At 52.5% G+C, this 20416-nt stretch overlaps 8 protein-coding genes across 8 annotated transcripts; 3 read left to right on the top strand and 5 right to left on the bottom strand.

Moving 5' to 3' along the window:
* Positions 1–176: 176 nt before the first annotated feature.
* On the top strand, positions 177–4798 carry N7496_003146 (uncharacterized protein; the record flags this gene model as incomplete). The annotated part of the gene is made up of 3 exons (XM_056696077.1): positions 177–4058; positions 4117–4195; positions 4251–4798. The coding sequence occupies 3 exons, from the start codon at positions 177–179 to the stop codon at positions 4796–4798; spliced, it is 4509 nt and encodes a 1502-aa protein (XP_056558289.1).
* Positions 4799–5047: 249 nt separating this feature from the next.
* Positions 5048–6150, bottom strand: N7496_003145 (uncharacterized protein; the record flags this gene model as incomplete). Its single annotated transcript, XM_056696076.1, has 2 exons — positions 5048–5902; positions 5965–6150. The coding sequence occupies 2 exons, from the start codon at positions 6148–6150 to the stop codon at positions 5048–5050; spliced, it is 1041 nt and encodes a 346-aa protein (XP_056558288.1).
* A 710-nt stretch (positions 6151–6860) lies between these two features.
* On the top strand, positions 6861–8396 carry N7496_003144 (telomere maintenance protein PBP2; the record flags this gene model as incomplete). Its single annotated transcript, XM_056696075.1, has 3 exons — positions 6861–7370; positions 7436–8318; positions 8374–8396. 3 exons carry the CDS (start codon positions 6861–6863, stop codon positions 8394–8396), a joined length of 1416 nt encoding a protein of 471 aa, XP_056558287.1.
* Positions 8397–8754: 358 nt separating this feature from the next.
* N7496_003143 (uncharacterized protein) lies at positions 8755–9505 on the bottom strand (the record flags this gene model as incomplete). Its single annotated transcript, XM_056696074.1, has 2 exons — positions 8755–9251; positions 9319–9505. 2 exons carry the CDS (start codon positions 9503–9505, stop codon positions 8755–8757), a joined length of 684 nt encoding a protein of 227 aa, XP_056558286.1.
* A 396-nt stretch (positions 9506–9901) lies between these two features.
* On the bottom strand, positions 9902–14478 carry N7496_003142 (FG-nucleoporin NUP159; the record flags this gene model as incomplete). The annotated part of the gene is made up of 3 exons (XM_056696073.1): positions 9902–13596; positions 13653–14337; positions 14401–14478. The coding sequence occupies 3 exons, from the start codon at positions 14476–14478 to the stop codon at positions 9902–9904; spliced, it is 4458 nt and encodes a 1485-aa protein (XP_056558285.1).
* A 545-nt stretch (positions 14479–15023) lies between these two features.
* pup1 (proteasome core particle subunit beta 2) lies at positions 15024–16011 on the top strand (the record flags this gene model as incomplete). The annotated part of the gene is made up of 3 exons (XM_056696072.1): positions 15024–15149; positions 15222–15269; positions 15352–16011. 3 exons carry the CDS (start codon positions 15024–15026, stop codon positions 16009–16011), a joined length of 834 nt encoding a protein of 277 aa, XP_056558284.1.
* Positions 16012–16314: 303 nt separating this feature from the next.
* N7496_003140 (uncharacterized protein) lies at positions 16315–18693 on the bottom strand (the record flags this gene model as incomplete). Its single annotated transcript, XM_056696071.1, has 1 exon — positions 16315–18693. One exon carries the CDS (start codon positions 18691–18693, stop codon positions 16315–16317), a length of 2379 nt encoding a protein of 792 aa, XP_056558283.1.
* A 496-nt stretch (positions 18694–19189) lies between these two features.
* Positions 19190–20381, bottom strand: N7496_003139 (class I SAM-dependent methyltransferase; the record flags this gene model as incomplete). The annotated part of the gene is made up of 4 exons (XM_056696070.1): positions 19190–19911; positions 19968–20129; positions 20185–20264; positions 20350–20381. The coding sequence occupies 4 exons, from the start codon at positions 20379–20381 to the stop codon at positions 19190–19192; spliced, it is 996 nt and encodes a 331-aa protein (XP_056558282.1).
* Positions 20382–20416: the final 35 nt, after the last annotated feature.

Below are 20416 nucleotides of genomic sequence, written 5' to 3'. Positions count from 1 at the left end.
GACTCGTGGTGAGGTCGAGGCTAGCATCTACGAGGCTTATCAGTTGGCCCTGACCGCTCACGTGAAAGACGCGTCGACAGGCTCGCGACAGCGCGGAGAATCGACAATTAGGAACAATCAGACAACCAGACAACGAAAACGACAACAGACCAAGGTCATGAGCGACGCACGCCCCCATGACGAAAAATAATCTCGCCTTACACCTGAAATGGCTACTGAAGCAAGGCCCGTCGCTGTACCCCACGTTGTCCGCCGACAACCCGCCAATTGATTCCGGCAGTCGCGTCTCCCAACAACCCACTCCACCATCCGACGAAAGCGAGTTCCTCGACCAGCTTTTAGAGGATGCCGAGGACGTGAAAGATGAGAATATGGCACGACTCATGCTCGCGCCTTCGTCCGAGAGCAAACCTCGAATGCTCAGTCGAGACGATACACGGCCACCCAGTTCACCCACGACTATCAAAAAACCTTCGTCCTCGAGAAGTGTAGTTCAAGGTATGCCGCTCATTCGAGAAATATCAACAGATCTCGGACCTAATGCGGAATTTCCACGAGCAGAATCCTTTCTTGAGCCGCCTCAATCGTCCTTGAAGAGCACGCGATCAAAAGCCACTCCAATCCGATCAGACCTTAAATTCGCAACGTCCCCGTTCGATGCGATCGAGTCTATCGATCTCACTGGCGACCCTGATCGATTTCTACCTGCGACTTCTAATCTCGACTTGGCAGGAACACGACGCCTGTGGACCGAGGAGCCTGCATCGCGCCAAACCCCACTTGAGAAACGAGGAAAGAAGCGGAAAAGCGACGAATATACTTCGGATCTTCTTTCGCCGTCAAAGCATACAAGTAGAGTACGATCACCTCCGAAAGCAACCAAGTCCTCCATTTTGAGAGACGTCATACCGGAGGTACCGAGTCGATCCAGCCGCGCAGACCGTTCAAACGGAGCGAAACATGACAAACCCAGTTCGCCAGACCTTCCTAGGAATAGCCGAAAACGCGAGATTGCGGACTCTGATGAGGAAGATCCCTTTGGCGATAGTTGGCTCAATGACGACGATATGATCATTGATGCCAATACGGGACTCTATCCAAAGCTCCCTGCAGTGAGCCCTTCGGATGATGGAAAGGATGCGTCTGAACCGATTCCCGAGGAACCATCTAAGATCCTAGCTCCTAAGGATGGGCTACCACCGGCAGCACGCAAAGCCAAGAGTTCAAAGGAAAACCCCCCAAGAACCCAACCGTCCTCTTCAGGACCAACAGTGCCAAGCTCACAAGCCAAGGATGAAAACATCCTGAAGTTTGCGGCTCTTTCTTCGGAGGTCCTAGATAAGGCCATTCAGCGATTACAGCAGACTCTTCAGAAGAACGCTGAGATTGTCTACGAACAGGCAATGGCGGGTCGACCAGCACCCGAATTGATTGCCGCCAACAAAGATCTCGTCTCGCAGATTCAAGCAATTGAGGCATTGCAAAGGCAGAAGCATTCACATACTGACTGCCTCTCTCGCAAGGACACCCTCAAGCGGGATGTCATGCGTGTCATCTCCCAAGGCTTAGATCCGTCAACTCTACCAGAACTCTCGAAAAGCCGCGCAGTTGAGGCAGAGCTAGAGAAGATAGAGACAAAGATACGCGAACTTCTTCCCAAAGCCAATATATTGGAACTTGCCGCGGAGCTGGGTGAAGATCTTCCAGATGTGCCAAGTTACGCCTCGCTATCCAGGGAGCCACCTCCTGTGTATCAAAGACCCCAATCATCTGTTGCAAGCCCCAGAAAACCGAAGGAAAGCTCATGGGTACCTGACCAGACTGACCGGTCTCGCAATGGAGAAACCTACGTCTCGCGAACTATGGCTTCGCCAACGGTAGACTTCGACGAGTTCGATTGGAGCGACAGCGACGATGAGATGCTAGAGGTGGCTGGAAGTTTTGACAACCAGCCCCAGGTGCCTGTCCGGGAGCCCACTCAGAACCGCAAAGTATTTGCGGAGACGTCTGGAAATACCTCTCGCATGCCTATGCCCCCTCCGAAGAAATCACCTGGCCGCAGCAATTTCTGGTCTAACCATCCATGGTCTCAGGAGGTGAAGACTGTCCTGAAAGATAGATTCCATCTCCGTGGCTTCCGTCCTAATCAACTCGAGGCCATCGATGCAACTCTTGGCGGCAAGGACGTTTTCGTCCTGATGCCAACCGGTGGTGGCAAGTCATTGTGTTATCAGCTCCCGTCTATCGTTACGGGCGGTCATACACATGGCGTGACACTCGTGGTCTCTCCGCTACTGAGTTTGATGCAAGATCAAGTGGATCATCTCCGAAAGTTGAACATCAAGGCCTTCCTGATGAATGGCGAGTCGGACAAGACTGAGCGGTCCTGGATCCTTAGCCAGTTGTCCAATGGAGATGTCGAAGACCTGGAGCTGTTGTACATCACACCCGAGATGATCAACAAGAACCAGACTTTGGTCAGAGCTCTGGAGAAGCTTCACCACCGGAACAAGCTCGCACGATTGGTTATCGACGAGGCACACTGCGTCAGCCAGTGGGGGCATGACTTCCGACCAGATTACAAGGAGCTGGGTGAAGTCCGGGCCAAGTTACCAGGTGTACCTGTCATGGCCCTGACTGCTACCGCAACAGAGAATGTCAAGGTTGATGTGATCCATAATCTCAAGATGACCGGATGCAAGGTATTCTTACAGTCTTTCAACCGGCCAAATCTAACCTACGAAGTGCGGCCTAAAGGAAAGAACGATGAAGTGCTCGCCAGCATTGCAGAAACAATCACAACTTCTTACAAGAACCAGTGTGGGATCGTTTATTGTCTGTCACGCAAGACATGTGAGAAGGTTGCGGACGATCTTTGGAAGAAGTACAAACTCAGGGCCTCGCATTATCACGCTGGCATGAAATCTGAGGCCAAGGCCAAGGTGCAGAGCCAGTGGCAAGCAGGCAAAATTCATATCATCGTTGCCACCATTGCCTTTGGAATGGGCATTGACAAGCCTGATGTACGATTTGTTATGCACCACAGCATTCCGAAGAGTTTGGAGGGATACTATCAGGAAACTGGTCGTGCTGGTCGTGATGGTAAACGTTCTGGCTGCTACCTCTACTACGGGTACAAGGATGCTGCCACGCTTAAGCGCATGATTGATGACGGCGAAGGCAGCTACGAGCAGAAAGCCCGGCAAAAGCACATGCTTCGGAACGTCGTCCAGTTCTGTGAGAATCGCAGTGATTGCAGACGTGTGCAAGTTCTTGCTTATTTCAATGAATACTTCCGCCGTGAGGACTGTGGCAATTCGTGTGATAATTGCAAATCCGATTTGGTGTTTGAGGTTCACGATTTCTCTCAGCACGCTGCTTGGATCATCAACATTGTTCGCTGGTTCCAGAATCAAACCAATGAAAAGGGCGAAAGGGGTGAAAAAGTGACTGTACTCTACTGCGTGGATATCCTGCGCGGAGACTTGAAACGGGCCAAGTCTCCCTCGCATAAGAGCCTTCCATGGTACGGAAAGGGGTCTGATTTGGATCGAGGGGAAGCCGAACGACTTTTCTACCGTCTACTGGGAGAGGATGCCCTGGCGGAAGATAATGTTATCAATGGGAAGGACTTCGCAGTTCAATACCTCAAACTCGGCCGGCGTGCGACGGAATTCGAAACTGGCGAGCGCCAGTTGAAACTGCAAGTGCGCATCTCTCCTAAAGGCAAAGGCAAGGCTGCGGCGCGACCTGCGCAAAGGGCAAAGTCTGGCACTCAGGCTTATCCTCAATCCACTATGGTTTCATCACCTATTCAATCCGCTCATGATCGCCGCCAGGCGCGATCTCAACAGCGGAGCAAGCGCGTCGACAATTCATCAACTGATGACGAGAGTGATGGCTTTGAGCCTCTCCGAGTGGCGAGCAGGCCCCGAAATGACGTTGGACATGAAGTGGGCCCTCCCATCACAATCGATCAAAAGATGGAACGTCTGGATCATCTTCACCGTGCCGTTGTGGAGGACTTTGAAGTGACAGCCAAGAGGTACTTGCAAGAGGTAAGACCCCATCGTGTATTGCTGATTATTTCGCCGTGCTCACTAACTCTTTGCATAGATTGTTGTGGAGAAGGGTCTTCGAACACAGCCGTTCCCTGACCATATTTTGCGCGATATGGCCATCTCGTTCCCCAAGAGTGAGTTTGATAATGCGTTCATGATGATAGTGGTTGAATACTGATTTCTTTATAGACATCTCAGAGCTTTCTGCTATTCCTGGCATCGACTCTGATAAGGTGAAACGATATGGTCGCCAAATCTTGAAGCTGGTGGACAATGCCCGGCGCCGCTACCACGAACTAAAAGACGAGGCAGAAAGCAATGGCATTGTTCCGGATCCCAACCATCACAATGTTATCAACCTCAGCAGTAGCGATGAGTATAGTGATGATGACCTTTTTGTGGACCAGAACTCGACTCTTGACCTGGATTACCCCATGGAAAACCCCCCAGACAACATCACTAGCCGTTACTTCCCTCCTGCACCCTCCCCCGGCCCTGATCCTGGCGACGATTACGAGCCTGGCCGTGCTGCGTCGAGCTCGAAGGGTGGCAAGCGTCCATACACGAAGCGACCTCGACGAAAGAACGGTGGCTCCACAGGCACCTGGAAAGCGAAGGGAGCCCGGTCCAGGGCGAAATCTGCCGGTGATCGCGCTCCCAGCAGGTCTTCGGCTGCACCTCGAAAAACCGCCAGTTCCAAAGCCTCAAAATCAACGATTGGAATGATGCCTGTTTGAGGTTTTTTTTTGTTCCTTTTATTTGTTCTTTTCTCTCTCTTTACAAGGTTTCATGATTTGGCGCTGTCTACGCATGGAGCATCTATAGGCGTTTCTCATTTCCCGCGAGCAATTTCGCGGTTGCAATTACCCATGGGCAGAGGCATGGATTCTTCATGTGTCTTGTGACAGATTATGACAGGTTTAGGATAGGATATAAGTAGACATAATGACCATCTTCCGTCTGGAAAACTCCATAGCTCATCATCCTTAATCACCGAGTGATCGGCCAAAATCAATCAGTCGTAAGCGCCGTGCATCTCGCGGGTGGAACTGAGCCACTTTGGCTCGCACAAGGAACCGGGAGGCTGCTGAATCCCTTTTCAAATCAATATACGAAGTACCGGCTTCAAGCAAGGCATCGAGCAGTTCATGCGCCTCCGTCGCCGCAGCTTCTCGTTTGTTTGCGGGGTTTGAGCCATCAGTACTGCGACGAAGGAACTGGTCGATTCGTTGTTGATTCCCATCTTGTTCAACGGGCTCTTTCGGTTTCTTCGGTTTCCCATGTGCTGTATAGCCCGCTTTCAATGTCGCGTCCGACACCTCCAGGGCGTCACCAACCGTGGGACCGCCAAGGTCTTCGGCTGCGAGCATTTGTGCCAGCGACTCATCGATGAACTTATCCAACGACTTTTTGAGCTCCTCGGATGCATGATCCAGGCCTTTGTTCTTCCTTTTCTGTTCTCGAACAACCTCCCGGGCTACTTGGGAAGGTGTCTGCTCCTGCTTCCGTGAATTGGCATTGCGTATCCGTTGGATTCGCTCTCGAAGGCCAGCCGAGATTGCGCGCGAATCCCGAAGATTGGCTTCTTCGATACGGAAACGCTCGCGATCTGCAGACAGTCTGTCTGCGGTAACCAGAATGGACAATTTGCCCTCCTCGATGAGCTGGGAGGTATCTTCGGTAGCGATTAGTGAAGGCAAGACAGAGTCTGTTGTTGGCAGGTCATCTTCGGCTAGAACCAGGGATTGGTACGCCTTTTTTGCGCGTCGTGCCTGGGAAACGCGCATCCAAGGGCCGTCACTATTGTCCAAAAGACCATGGGAACCACGACTTTCCCGAAGCTGCAAGTTTCTCTGAATGTCAGCTATACGCACCTATTGTAGGGCTATGAAGCTTCACAGACCTTATTTAATTCATCTTCTTGTCGTCGAACTTGCTCTTGGAGCTGCTGTAAGGTCCCATCGAGGCGTCGCGCATAGGCATGCAAGGCCGTTGCGCTAAACGGCTCTTGGGAGGCTTCTTTCTCGGCTGCCTGTCGGCTCTGGACAAATTTCTGAATCTTTTCAACAGTTTCTTCTGAGATCTCCATATCTTCTCTGAGCTGTGCCCTGCGTATATCCTTAGAACTGGAAGCTGTGCAACTGCAGGAAACCCAACGTGCCAAAACACTCGCGACGCGTTGATATCACGTGACGTGCCAGTTGGGTTTAGCGGGGAACTCCCGACTTCACCTCATCCTCTCATCTTCGTTTCCCCGTGGCTACTTCTTGACCTCACCTTCTCGCCTTCTTCCTCGCCTTCTCTCAGTTCCTCATCCCCTTTCATCCTAGCGTACCCTTTCCTATTCTCCCTTTAGGCTTCCTCTTGCGATCCCACGTCTAGAGAAAGCTGTTTTTCAGGTCGCGCATTTTCCCTGGTTCCCTACTTTGGACCCTCTCCCTACCCGTCGCATCTCCAACACCGACACCTTCCATCTCCCTTCCATTCTGTTCGCTTCCTACCCTCGAATAATTCCCGGCAGCATATCCCGTGAAGCTCCCCTTGCTTTTTTCAACTGACGAGCTCCATCATCACCATTGCTCTGCCCTTTCTTCCGTCGGCACCAACACCGTCTTTCTCTCTCCACCTCCAGCCTTTTCACAGCACCAGATTCCCCTCCCCGTCTATCGCCAAGCACCAGCACCTTCTGTGGGAACTTCTGGTGTACATAGACGATCTTAAGAAACGAAGAAAGCAGTTTTCATTCTTGATATTCGACTCCTTTCACGTAAGTGAAGACAGATCAGCACAGTGATTACAATGTCCGCCTCTCCATCCAACTTGCAATCGACCAAGCGTCCTCTTGAGGACCCTTCCTCCCCCTCGGGCCCCAACGACCAGCCGGAGGCTAAGCGCCCCGCACTCGACAAAGTAGCACGCAGTGACGCCGAGGCCGAGGCCGAGACCGACGTGTCGAGCAACCAGATCCCATCCGTTGAGGACTCTAAGGATACCCAGGGTGACACCGTTGTTCCCGATGCCCCCAATGGAAAGAGTCACCCAGAGACTCAGCCGATCCAGTCGACCGCTTCGCACGGCGAGCGGGCTGGTTCCCAGTCCGACACTCACCCCCCACAGGACGAGTCGAGCTGGATCCACATCCGTGCCGTGATCTCCAGCCCCGAGGCTGCCACTGTCATTGGAAAGGGAGGTGAGAACGTGTCCCAGATTCGTCGTATGTCCGGTGCCAAGTGCACTGTCAGCGACTACTCCCGGGGCGCTGTCGAGCGGATCTTGACCGTGAGCGGCGCCCAGGACGCGGTGGCCAAGGTAGGTGACTTCTTTTATTATCGTTGTAAGCCAAAAAAAAGTTCTCAAGATGCTAACCCTCATAGGCCTTCGGTCTTATCATTCGTACCCTGAACAATGAACCCATCGATGCCCCTTCCACTGCCCAGTCCAAGACGTACCCTCTGCGTTTGCTAATCCCCCACATTCTCATTGGCTCCATCATCGGCAAGGGCGGTAGTCGTATTCGCGAGATCCAGGAAGCCTCCGGTGCACGCCTGAACGCTTCCGATACCTGCCTTCCTCTCTCGACCGAGCGCTCCCTGGTTATCCTTGGTGTCGCTGATGCCGTGCACATTGCGACCTACTATGTTGCCGTGACCCTGGTGGAGCAGCTGACTGAGCGATTCGGCGGCCCTGCAGCCTCGGCCTATGCCACTCGCAGCGGTGGGCCCGCTGGCGCCGTCCCTGGTGGCATGCAGGTAGTGCCATACGTGCCCCAGCCCGCCGGTGGCCAGTACGGCCACCCAGACACCTTCAAGCGCAACCACCCCCACCCCAACCGTGGCCAGCCTGGTGCGTACGGCGTCCCCTACCTACAGGGTCAGGCCCCTGCCCCCGTTGCGCAGCCCGCTATGCCCTATGGTGCGGCCCCGCACACTCCCTACGCTGGTGCTGCCCCCCACCAGCCGAACCCCTACGTCGGTGGCCCGCAACCCGCTGCCGGCCGCGGCGGTGCTCCCACTGCCCCAGCCCCCGTTGGCAGTGCTATGCCCGGCCAGCCACTGACCCAGCAGATCTACATCCCCAACGATATGGTGGGTGCCATTATCGGTAAGGGCGGTGCCAAGATCAACGAAATACGCCACCTGAGCGGCAGTGTGATCAAGATCAACGAGCCCCAGGAGAACAGCAACGAGCGTCTGGTGACCATTACCGGTACTCAGGAATGCAACCAGATGGCCTTGTACATGCTTTACTCGCGACTTGGTTAGTGTCATTGATCCCTTTCAAATCTTCTTCATCATACTGACCCTTCATATAGAAAGCGAGAAGCACCGCGTCTAAGTTCAACAACCTTTTATCTCTTGGGAGCTCTACCGGCGTTGCGCTCCAAAAGTCTACGGTGGTTCATGATGATTCTATTTCTCTTTGTTTTCAATCTCACACGGGTGTTTTTGACTCTTTTCTCGTTGTATCTTATTTGAGGCGTGTGCCCCGATCCCTGCCTCCTAATAACCAATTCACCTATTCTCTTCTACCCTATTGCCCCTTTCCCCTACCAGTAGCCCAGGACCCAAGATCTACCTTTGTTTTACCTCCCGAGTCACCCTCCATATCTCATTCTTGCAGGTTATCCCATGCAACTCGATGAAAGCCCTCTCACGCTGGCCTCTCACTCTATTCTCTCCAACCTCCCCATTCTCTAGAGTTTTTGGAATCTGACATGTTTCACCTCCATATCAGGTACAGGGGGAAGAAGCAGCTTCTCTCGAATCGGCGCGATGGCATCGACAAATTCCTTCGTCTTCTTGGCATCGTCATGGGCCTCCATGGTCTCCCATCCCACTGCAAGCAAATGCACAGTCGCCAGGCCGTTCGGACTGGTACCATGCTTCACCGTACTCGGCCGATCCACGTGGCCCATTGACCAGGACCGCGGCCCCATTTCCTGTGGTAGCTGCACGACCAACGCGGTACGGAAATTGATCAACTCAGCGTCTAGCTGACGGGTCTCGCATGCCGACATGTTATTGGGGAATGCCAGGAAACAGAGCTCGGTCACCGGGTTCTTAGTCAACGTCTCGGTGCTACCGATGGGTGGACTGAGGGTGGCATATATTGCAGTTATAGGCTGGTCTTCTTCGACGAGGAAGGGCTTCAAAAGGCACGAGGTTATTGCGCAGCGGGCATCGGTCCATTCTGATGGATTTCCGTTTAGTAACAGTAATTCGACATAAAAGGACAATAGAAACAATGGATAACGCACCGATCACCCATACTAACATATTCGGATCTTCCACCGTGCGACCCCATGCCGAGCTATGGTGGCCACTTTGATGTTTGGTGGCGCGGAAAACCCTCATCAGGCCCTCGCCCAGCTCGTTGGCAGGATCTTCCGGTTCGACATCGCACTTGACCTTGAAGAAGATAAACTCACTACTAACTTGGGCCATGGCGGATATTGATGCGGGGAGGGAAACAGGGGTACATAGGTAACAAAGAAAGCTTGTTCTACGAGGCTTAAAAACAACCTTATCGGATGGAGTCGAGGGTCAGGGAGGACTGATGTCACACCGCAAAATGATGTCAGTGTCCGGCTTTTGATTAAACTCCAGAAAGCAAAAGAGATCAAAGCAATGAGTTGCGAAAAAGAAAAGCATTTATGTACATTTCCATGGGCATCCAATCTCATAGCCCGCCAGTCCAATGAAAAAGAAAACCACGCCTGGGACATGAAATAAAAATATCAAATGAAAAACAATGTCCATATGCGAGGCTACACCAAGCCAAAGAAAGGATCCATCCAACGGTCACCCAAGTGATCCAAGTAGCTCAAAATAGCCCAATTTCTAAAAGTCATCAACTCCCCGAACCTTCTTCTCCTTCTTGTCGATGGCGTCCTTCAAATTGCCAACCAGTTGCTTCCGGCGTTGAGTTTTAACTTTCCACTGGGAGCTTTCTTCTCGAATAGCAACCGGTCCCGCGATATCGACGCTCCGCAGGCGGCTATGCTTTGCGGAGCCGTTGATACTAGCCCGGAAGTTCAAGTCGCGAGAAGCAGACTCCGGGGTGTGGTAAGCACTGCCTTCAATAGAGCCGCGCGAGCCCGGTGTAGCTGGGAAACGAGCAAGATTCTTGCGGGGGGTGGTGAATGGGGATCCTTCCCGGCTGACGGGACGAGAAGACGAGGTGTCGACACCAAGCTTCTTCAGCTGAGCCTCAAGAACATCAATATCGCTGCTCTTGTTCTCGGCCATGCTCATCATAGTGGCAATGGTCGAAGAGACGGCTTCCACGGTGGGACGCTTCCGAGAGCCGCTGCCAGTTCCGTTGGGGCGTGGAATGTCAGCCATCTTGGCCCGCAGCATGGAAACACCTTGCTCAAGTTCTGCCATCTTAGCTTGGAGGTTCGTGAACGCGGTCCGAAGATCATGCTGAAGAGTAGCTTGTTCAGCAGAAAGTGGGGCCGACAAAATCACACCGGTGTCAGTCAGCGCGTCAAGGGTCTTGCGAATGCTGGAAAATTGACCGCGCAGAGTCACGATCTCCTTGGTGAGCAGCTCTCGGCACTCGTCCAGCTTCTCCCCCACACCTTGGAGACGCTGTTCGTCAAGAGATTGGGAAATTGCCGCAACCACATCCTCGAAGTTACTGATATCCTGGAGGAATGTCTCCTCATCAAGGACATTGGCAGGTTCGTCACTCTGCAAGACTTCAACCCACTTGTCCGCGTCCGAGCTTTCGGCCGGCTGCTGGAATAGCAGGAACGATTCCAGCGAGCGAGCATTGATGCCCAGTGTGTCGACCATGGAGTTGATATCACGGTAGAGTCGCTCAATCATTCCAGGAATGCCGGGCTTAACCGTGTCACCAGTGTAGTTCTGATGGGGGAGGAACGGATCAAGCGTAGCGACTGGCTCAACCGGGCGAGCAAGATCAGCACGAAGCATTTCGTCTTCGTCGTCGTCGGAAAGAGCAAGGACCTCTTCCTCTGCTCGACGTAGGGCGGCAGCCTCGGCGCGAGCCCGGTCCTGGCGAGCAGCGTCACTGGACTTTCTGCGCTGATTCTCGCGCTGAACAACCTGACTCAAGGAAGCCTTTCTAGAGGCCAAGGCACTTCCGGCTTGTCGGCCCTCGGGTTTCCGGGAGAACATCGTGCCCTTGTGCGAGTTGATGCGAGTGGGGCTAGGTGAGCGGAAGGGCTCACGGCCTGGAGGCGGCAAGATGGGCTGCTTGGAAATTTCGCCAAACAGCTGTCGCGGACCGCGGCTCGGTTCCTCTTTGGGCGCAGCCTTCGAGAACCCACTAAAGAGTCCACCAGTAGAGCTCTTATCAGAGAGACCGCCAAAGGAAGTTGCCTCCGACAGCTTAGGGCTTGGTATCTTCGTCTCGGCATGCGTAATTTCCTCGCCGCTGTCGCTGAAGTCAGACTCGTCTGCATCCTGGGACTCGGCATCTGAGCCGTCGGGAATAGGAACTGCCTCTTCTACGGGCATGGTCTTTGCCTTGAAAGCAATCGGGTCGGGGGGCAAGGGCGCCTCTTCAGGAAGCTCGTCCGGAATTCCAGGCGGTGGGCTCTCTGACTTGATCGGTTTCCTCACAAAGTCTGGAGGCAGTGGTGCATCATCGACCTCTGGAACAGGCTTCTTCTGAGTGACAAAGTCAGGCGGCAAGGGTGCATCGCCAAAGAGGGAAGAGGGCTTCTTCGCCGAGACGAGATCTGGGGGAAGGGGAGCATCCTCAACAGAGCTTTTTGAGACGTTGGACGAAGCTGACGTGTCTCCTGGAGCGTAACTGGCCCTGCTGGTAGGGTCAGGAGGCAACGGTGCCTCGAGAGAGGAGAGCGTAGGAGTGGTAACGGAAGGCTCCTTCATTGGGGTGGCCGTTACGTCTGAAGGTGCGGATAGAGGACTAGTGACCAGTGTCTGGGAAGAGGGTTGGAAGGGAGACTGGGGAGTGGTAGCAGAAGTGGTGCCAAAGATGGAGAAACCCGAGCTCGACTTGTTTGTCTCAAGAGGAGGCGGCGACTTAACAGGTTGCGTTGCCTGTGTACCAAACAACGATGGAGCCGGGGCTGCGGGTTTGCTTGGTCTTCCAAACAGAGAAACTGGCTCAATCTTGGCCGGTTCAGCCGCAGTTGTGTCCTCCGAGTCATCCATTGACTCTGCAGGAGTGCTTGGTTTCTCCGAAAGAGAGATCGACTCGCCAAATCCGCCAAAAGATAGCGCACCCGATGAAGGCTTCTCCGGTTTAGACAGATCAGTTGCAGCCGTACCATCAGCCTTGAAAGAGGAACCAAGAACGAAACCACCAGTAGATCCAGATCCGAAAGGATTCTTCACCTCATTGGTCGGTGCCGGCGGGAAAGCCGTGTCACTTGAGGGCTTGGCTCCGAAGGGCGAGGGTGATGCCTTTGAGAATGCGTTGTCACCTGAAGCCTTTGCGAAAGGCGAATCTCCTGGTTTTGCAGCCGCAAACCCAGCAAACCCACCTGCTCCAGCACCTCCTGAGAAAGAGCTAAATCCACCGCCACTTGTACCGGTTCCGGAACCCAGGAGACTCTTGCCTGGAGTGCTAGGCTGCCCGAATGGCGAGGGCGAACTGACCGCACCAAAACCTGACTTGCCAAACGCTGGCTGTCCGGGAGAGCTGGTCTGGCCAAACGCAGTTCCGGAGCCAAATGAAGGTTTCCCAAATGCCGGGGCTGCACTACTACCGAGGCCTGAAGGGCTTCCAAATGAAGGAGCGGATGGCTTTCCAAAGGCTGTTGCACCCATTGTGGAGGGGCTTCCAAATGTAGCACCACCCGAAGGTTTGCCAAAGCCAGAAGAGCTAAATGGTGACGGTGTGCCGAATGAAGGCTGACCAAATGAGGGCTGCTGTTGAGCCGGAGCCGGAGTCGGCTGTGGAGGTGCAGCAGGAGGTTGAGAGGGTCTAACTGGCGGTTGGCTGGCTGACACGAGGCCAGAGTATGGGATGTTCTGGCGAATAGATTCCGTGTATATGAACCACCAGGACGCGAGGATGCCTTCATTGTTTAAGAGCATTAGAGCCGGCAGGGGTGTGGCAGTCTCCTGAATATCCTCTCCCAGGATGGGTGAGAGAACATTCTCGCTGCTCGACAAATCAGCAGCCAGGCCAATCACCGAGGTCTCATCGCCATTCATCAGCGGAACGGATGCCCTTTTACTGTCGTCGCTAACACCGACTAGCGCAAATTGGCCGGCGGGATTCTTATCTAGCTGCTTGTCAGATCGAACGATGAGCCCAATGTCAGACGAGGCAGTTGACGCGACGATCAACACATCCTTCATATGTGGCTTATAGTCACGCAGCCGGACGATGAACTGGTATGCTGGCGAACGTGGCATCATGAATCCCACGGTCGAACAGATGTCTGGCAACTTCTGGATCAAAAAGGGTTCCTGCTTTCGTCGTGTAATGATGTAAAAATATGACGGTGGAATCCCCATATCGTCTTCCGGGGCATTCGGAGTATAGACCATGAAGAAGATATCGTTCTCCAGCCATCCGATCGACGAGACTATAGAAGTATGATTGTTAGAATAAGAAGCACGAAAGGGAAATTTAATAACGTACCATGACACTCCTCCTCGAGATCAGAGGGACGAGGAATTTGATCCTTATTCGTCCCGTCTGGGGTCATCTGGTCCGCCGTTCCGTTCGCCATACCAGCCACAAGCTGTTTTCCCTTATTACTCCATGCAACGCAGCTAACACCGTTGCGCAGGATCGGTCCGTTGGCGCCCGAGATCAAGTTTCCTGCCTTCAGATCTGCGACGAGGAGTTCACCATTGGTCGTGACCAAGGCAACAAAGGTCGAAGTAGGATCTGGATTTGGCGCAAGTGATCGTATCGATACGCCGTTTGTTGGGACGGATAAAGCTGGTTGCGCGTTGCCCTGTAACAAAGCATTCGTCTGAAATACTGTGATCTGAGAACCGTTCTCTGTCGCGATGATCAACGCATCGTCGTTCGCAGTGAAGGCAACATGTGTTGGGCGGGCTGGAAGCGGGATTGTCGCATGCGGTTGGAATGGCTTCGTTTGCTCTTTTTCTTCGCCGGGAGAAGGAGCCTCGATGGCTCTCCTGATGGACTCGGTGGTGGCGACAACCAGACAATCCGGGCCCGCACCAACAACAAGAGCTTTCGTCTGCGCGACAGCTAGAAGAGAGGTATTTGGGGCTGGGAGGGCGTCTTGAGGCCAAGGGGTGGGGAGGAAGCGGATATTGGCATCACCAGAGATGCCTTTAAAGCCGAGGTCCTGTTGTGAATGTTAGATGTGAGACAGTCAAAAGAACGCGAAAGCTGTAGCAGGGCGACATACGTCGGTGTAAACTTCTTCGAGGACATTGGGTGCGCCTTTTCCAGCAGGGCTGGCAGAGGACCCGAAGTTGAACGCCATTTTCAGGCGCCCGAAATCAGCAGAAATGGAGCGTGAATGACCACTTAGAGGTGAATGTGGCTTGGGCGCATTGGGTAGAGGAGAGGTTGGCGGAGTTGAAGAGAAAGAGCGACGTTGGAGTGGTTGAGGACTCCTGTTAAATAAGGTCAAGGTGCGCGCAAAAATCTTGAAGCAAGCTCTCTTGGAAGAGAGAAGAAGATAATCGCACGAAAGGAGATATCTTGTGAGGTGTAAAGGTGAAGGTCTGAGAAAGACGTGGACGTGAGGTTTAAATAAACGGCAAGGCCAAAGGCAAAAACATCGAGTTGCGAGTTGGAGAGCTATGGTTTTTGATGCCTGAAGGTTCAGGCCCGAAATCAGCAGGCTGCGGGAGCTTCGTCACTTCAAACAGCTCGGCCCTCTGACTTCACCTCTACCATCACCTTACTCCTCCCCTCGACCACCTTCCTGAACCTTTTCTCACTCACAACCTCCGTCTGATCTGATCCTTTTTTCCATTTGACTGTTACTATCTCCTTCGGTCGTGTACCCTCTGCGTCGTCACGATGCCGGGCTTTGACTTCTCCAACTACAACCGCAACGCGGCTCTTCACGCCAGGGGCGTTCCCCTTCCCAAAGCTACCAGCACCGGTACGACAATTGTTGGATGCATTTACGATAATGGTGTTGTGGTAAGGTTCCAAATGACACGAAAGCTTCGGATGTTGCGCAACCAATGGAGGCTAACTCGTTGGTGATTGAAGATCGCAGCAGATACCAGAGCCACCAGCGGCCCTATAGTAGCAGACAAGGTACGATCGATCCCGGCAACCTGAATCACGATGACAACTCCCTGGAAATTCCGTTCAGAGGCTGACAGAAATCGGGAAATAGAACTGTGAAAAGCTTCACTACATCGCACCCAAGATCTGGTGTGCCGGCGCCGGTACTGCCGCAGACACCGAATTCACCACCGCCCTGATCAGTTCCAACGTCGAGCTGCACTCCCTATCCACCGGCCGCGACCCTCGCGTTATCACATGCATGACCATGCTCAAGCAGCACCTCTTCCGATACCAGGGACACATTGGAGCGTACCTCGTGGTTGCGGGCGTGGACCCGACCGGCGTCGGGCTGTACACCGTGCACGCGCACGGTTCCACGGACAAGCTGCCATACGTGACGATGGGTTCCGGTTCACTGGCGGCAATGTCTGTGTTCGAGTCGATGTGGCAGCCAGACCTGAACAAGGAAGGTGCCATCGCCCTGTGCTCCGAAGCCATCAAGGCCGGTATCTTCAACGATCTCGGTTCCGGTAGCAATGTCGATGTGTGCGTTATCGAGAAGGACAAGCCCACCCAGTTGCTTCGCAACTACGAGAAGCCCAACGAGCGTGGAGAGAAGGAGCGCAACTACCGCTTCCCTCGTGGCACGACTGCTTGGTTGAATCAAAAGGTCATCAGCAAGGAGGATATGAAGAAATATGTCACCATCGAGACCTTGTCGGGAGATGACAACCTCGCAGCTGGAGAGAAGATGGAGGTTGATGTTTAGATGCGGTCTGAATCAGGAATAGGAATGAGGCACAGGCTAGTGGTCTTTTTCTAAGATGATTTAATATACACTTGGATTGTGTCTCATTATTGTACGGAGTACCATTTTTATCCACAATGGGCATACTATTCTGGGGAGTTCAAAGATGACAGGAAGTATGGAAATGATCGTGTAAATTGATCAGAATTAGCATTTCATGAGTATATACATGTGTCCATGTCCCTTGGTGGGTATGCATGGAACGGGTATCTATATAGTACAGCGCGAGCCCAAGTCTTCGATAAAGAGCTGCAACGATGCAACCTAGTAGTCATGCATTTGATCAGGTTTACTCAGGCCAATCTGCGCCGGGGCTCTCAGTTGCGTGGCAACCTCGCGTCCTTCAAACTTGCTGACAATCCAAAGGATGTATTCGTACTGCGTAGGTGAAACGCGGCGTCCCTCGCGACGATATCGCACAACACCAGCATGATACATGGCCTGAACCAAAGACGGGTATACAGGGCCTCCATGCCGGCGCAGGTAGTCATACAAATGATGAATAAGATGGAAAGACCGCGAGGGAGTCAAGTTGTGGCTGCAGGAGATGGCAACGGCCAGTCGATGGACAAAGTCAACGGCAGCATAAGGATCGGGACTTTGGCTGTCCCGAGGCCCGGGGTGATAACGCACGAGGGCCATTTCGTCGGGGTGGGGGAGGGGCACCCATGCCTTGTTGAGGCAAAGCTTGAAAGGGGTGTGGTTGCGGAGGATTCTCAGAACGGACCAAATGCTCTTTGAATCTCCTACTCTGACGAGATGTAAAAATTCGTCCGCGGATTCTTGGCTCGTGATGTCGAGGCGGCGGAACATTTGCTCGAATGTGCCATAGAACAGGTCACGAATGCCATGGTAAGCCGATGGATCTGCCCAGACATCCGTTAAAGAAAGTTGCGATGTTTCCAGCTTCTCGAGTGTCCTGCGGGCAGTCTTGGTAATGTTTTTCTTCATTTTGATATTCACCGCAAGCAGAAGCAGACTACTGTACGGGAGATTCAAAGTCTGAATACCACGCATCAAGTCCGACAGCAAGGACCCATCAGTCGTCTTGGTCGACGTTTCGTAGATTCCGAGCAAGAAGTAAATTAGTTTGTCGGTAGGCCGTGGACTCTGGTGGTACATAGGCCCAAAAGATCGGCTCAGCGTTCGCAACGCCCATAGACGAAGGATAATTTGTTGCTGGACGGGCAGGATCGAAGGGGTCTGCGCTATCTCCAACGCATTCTCGTTGTAGGCAAATGGCAAGTCAAGCCATACCTGCGAGTTTGCAAGAGCCGAGACATTCGACAAATTTGAAAGGCAAAGTCGCCATTGCTCTAGCAGTTGGGCTCGGCCCTGGATTTGGGCGTCAGGCATCGCCAGTAACTCTGTAACCTCGACAATACACCGGGTTGCACAATCCGCATCGAGTCCATCCAGCATCTGGTAGAAAGTCGGGAGGGACGTGGTCACCTCAAACTCGTCCAATTGCTCCATGATCAAGGTCGTGGGCCAACGAGTATCAGAGCTCGCGTCATGAGTGGCCAGAACGAATTCCTCGGCAAAGCGAAAGCTGCGCAGGTTCACAAGCTCAGTAAGCCAGACATCAACAAGTCCCTTGTGCAAATCATGATAACCAAGGATGGTGCAGCGACCGATAGCTTTCCACATGGCCAGGTAATGCTTCAACAACGCCTTCTGGTCCCATTCTCTGAGCGTCTGATTTCGCTCTACTATGATGTTCGGTATAGCTTTGATGATAAGACAAAGCTCGTCTGTTGGGAGAAGCCCCAATTCGAGAGCACGACAGACTGAATTCAGCATGGCGATCCGGTTTGATCGCTTGAGCTTCGCTTGTACGAACAAGCTCACAGCAGCAAAATAATTTCCAGAGCCTCGTGTGTTCAAGAATGGATCATCCAGGAATTGAATTGCTTGGTTCAGGTCTGTGGTCGAGCGCGAGAGCAGTTTGTCAAAGATCTGCCGGCTGTATTTCGGTTCTCGTTGAAGATCAATCCTCAATTGACGCGCAAAGTCCCTGGCATCTTCAAGTCCCCAATCACCCTGCTCTAGAAATTCATTCAGGAGCTCGGCTCGGGAAGGGTTGGTCGGCTTATGGAAGTTGGGCTGAGGGTCATGGGAGATGGAGGTGTCGATTGGTTCGGGGTTCTGGTCATAAAAGGGTAAGGAAGCCTCCGGCGTCGCTACTGAATAATTCCTCAAATCTTCCAAGCAGTCAGCATCCGATTGGATCCAAAAGGTGTTTTTGCTTTGGATACCTTGAGTTTCAAGCTGCGCTCTCTGCCACGGGTGGTCGGTCCACTTCATGTGCTCCCTCCCATTGCGACCGAAAAGACACGCAATATCCTCAGCTGATCCAGCTCCAAACCCAGCAAGGGCCGTGTTTCTTCGTTTGGCTAAGCGTCTTCGTGCCTCGAGAGGCCCAGGGACACAGCTGCCATGGCGACGCTGGCCGTTCGCAAACCGGCGGAAGGTTGCTGCAAGTAGGTCGTCGCTGATCCAGAGGTGGTCGAGCGTTGGAGCAGCAGTTGGTTTTAACGCATGCCGGTAGGCATGCCTACCGAAAGACATGAATCTATATGTGGCATGCGCGAGCCAATTGACCGCGATAAGTTGTGTCAAACCGGAGGTGCTGGAGACCATCGATGCCTTTTGGCAGTCTCCAGTCAGGGCTTGGCGTCACGTGATTAAGTGTCACGACCGGACAGCCAATAGGAAGACACCGTTTACTATGAAGTCCATCGCGGTCACAGTTGCTCTCAGCCTGATGGGATTGAATTATTTTCTACGTGTGTCGTAGAAAACTACCAGTATTGAATACTTTCTTTCGATAAACACATCCTGTACACCGCTGCCCGTGCGACTCATTCGTGGAATAGGCTCCATTCACGGTCAAGTAAAATCAAGTAGTAGGTTTAAACACGTTGAGAACGTTAGAATAGAATAGTTGTATTCAAAATCCATTATTTATGGAGCAGAATGCAGCCATGCGCCAATATAATGCATGCAAAAAATCTTCTCCGGCCAGTGGTATCTCATGCAAATCATCTCAGCCAAGACATAATCAAAAAGGTATAGGGGAAGTGTATCGGGTAACGAAGCCCAAATAATAGAAAATTAGAATCGGAGGAGTGTCGACTCATGATGTTTTTGTGTCGTCCAGCGGTTTCCGGCCGGTCACCACGAAGAAATCCATGTAAGCGTGCACATTCCGATCTTGAATGCTTTTTCTCACATCGACGAGAAACACCTCAATCTCATTCTTCGACCAACCCAGTCCGAGAAAGGGTTTATAAGACCAACCAGCCAGCGCTTCGAGCCAGTTACTTTCACTCCATTTCCCAATATCCTTCATCTTCTCATCGGCCGGCCACGGGTTCATCGGAACTTTGAAGACTCGCTGTTCAACATCAACGAAGCCGACCTCCTTCATCCACCGTTCGATCCGAGGTGCTATTCGGAATTGTCGTAAGGGCTCGACTTCCTGGCTAGCCTTCATGTGTAGGTCAAACCAGTCATGGACAGCAAATGCGCTGTACCCGTCCGGATTTTCGGGCGGCATGGTACCATCGTCGCATCTTGGCTTGGGATCCATCTCGTGACATTCAAGATATGATCCCGGTTTAAGGTGTTTAAATGTCTTTCGTAATAGGCTTTTGAAAGACTTCATGGCCCCCGTCATATGTCCGACGTGAATGAAGTCAAAGTGATCCGCGTCCCATAGCCACTCCTCTTCAGTTGCATCGTCGAGAAGGAAATGGACGTTTTCTGGAACCTCGGTTGGTTGGACTGGGGAGAGATCTGTGCCTGTGATTGCAGCGTTTGGGAATAAAGGTGCTGCAGGATCCGAGAAAAGAAAAGCTGTGAGTTGACGAACATGACATGGAGAATCTGTGTACGAGGCAAAACAATCATACCCATTTCTATAGGCCAGATACCAGATCCAGTGCCTATGTCGAGAATTTGTTTAGGCTTGTCAAGCGGAACGTTGTATAGTTTGCCATTCATGACAAGTTTAAACATATGATGTTGCATGTCGAGACGATCAAGCTCTTGTTCATCATTGGGGTATGGGTATGCTAGTGAAGTTAGATGGATATACCGAGTAGTGGTCGGATGAGAATGACAGCATACCTCCTTCATGGTACTTGTGATATCGTCTTCCATTTTCCATAGGATAGTCCGTTACACTGTCGGTCAACGATTGCGTGTCACTGTTGTCACAATATTAGTATGAAATTAAGAGGCTCGGAAGAGAACCAGAAAATGAAAGAACTGGATTTTGACGAGAGCCATTACCATTCGCTTTTTGGTTCCTGCGTAGAGAGCATGTTAGAAACGTCTCGAGGAGCCAACGTGGGAAGAG

Source organism: Penicillium cataractarum (assembly GCF_028827025.1).
Source record: "Penicillium cataractarum strain IBT 29864 chromosome Unknown utg000002l, whole genome shotgun sequence".
Lineage (NCBI taxonomy): Eukaryota > Fungi > Ascomycota > Eurotiomycetes > Eurotiales > Aspergillaceae > Penicillium > Penicillium cataractarum.
Note: the sequence above shows the minus strand (reverse complement) of the source record. Positions and strands in the feature narration are given on the sequence as shown.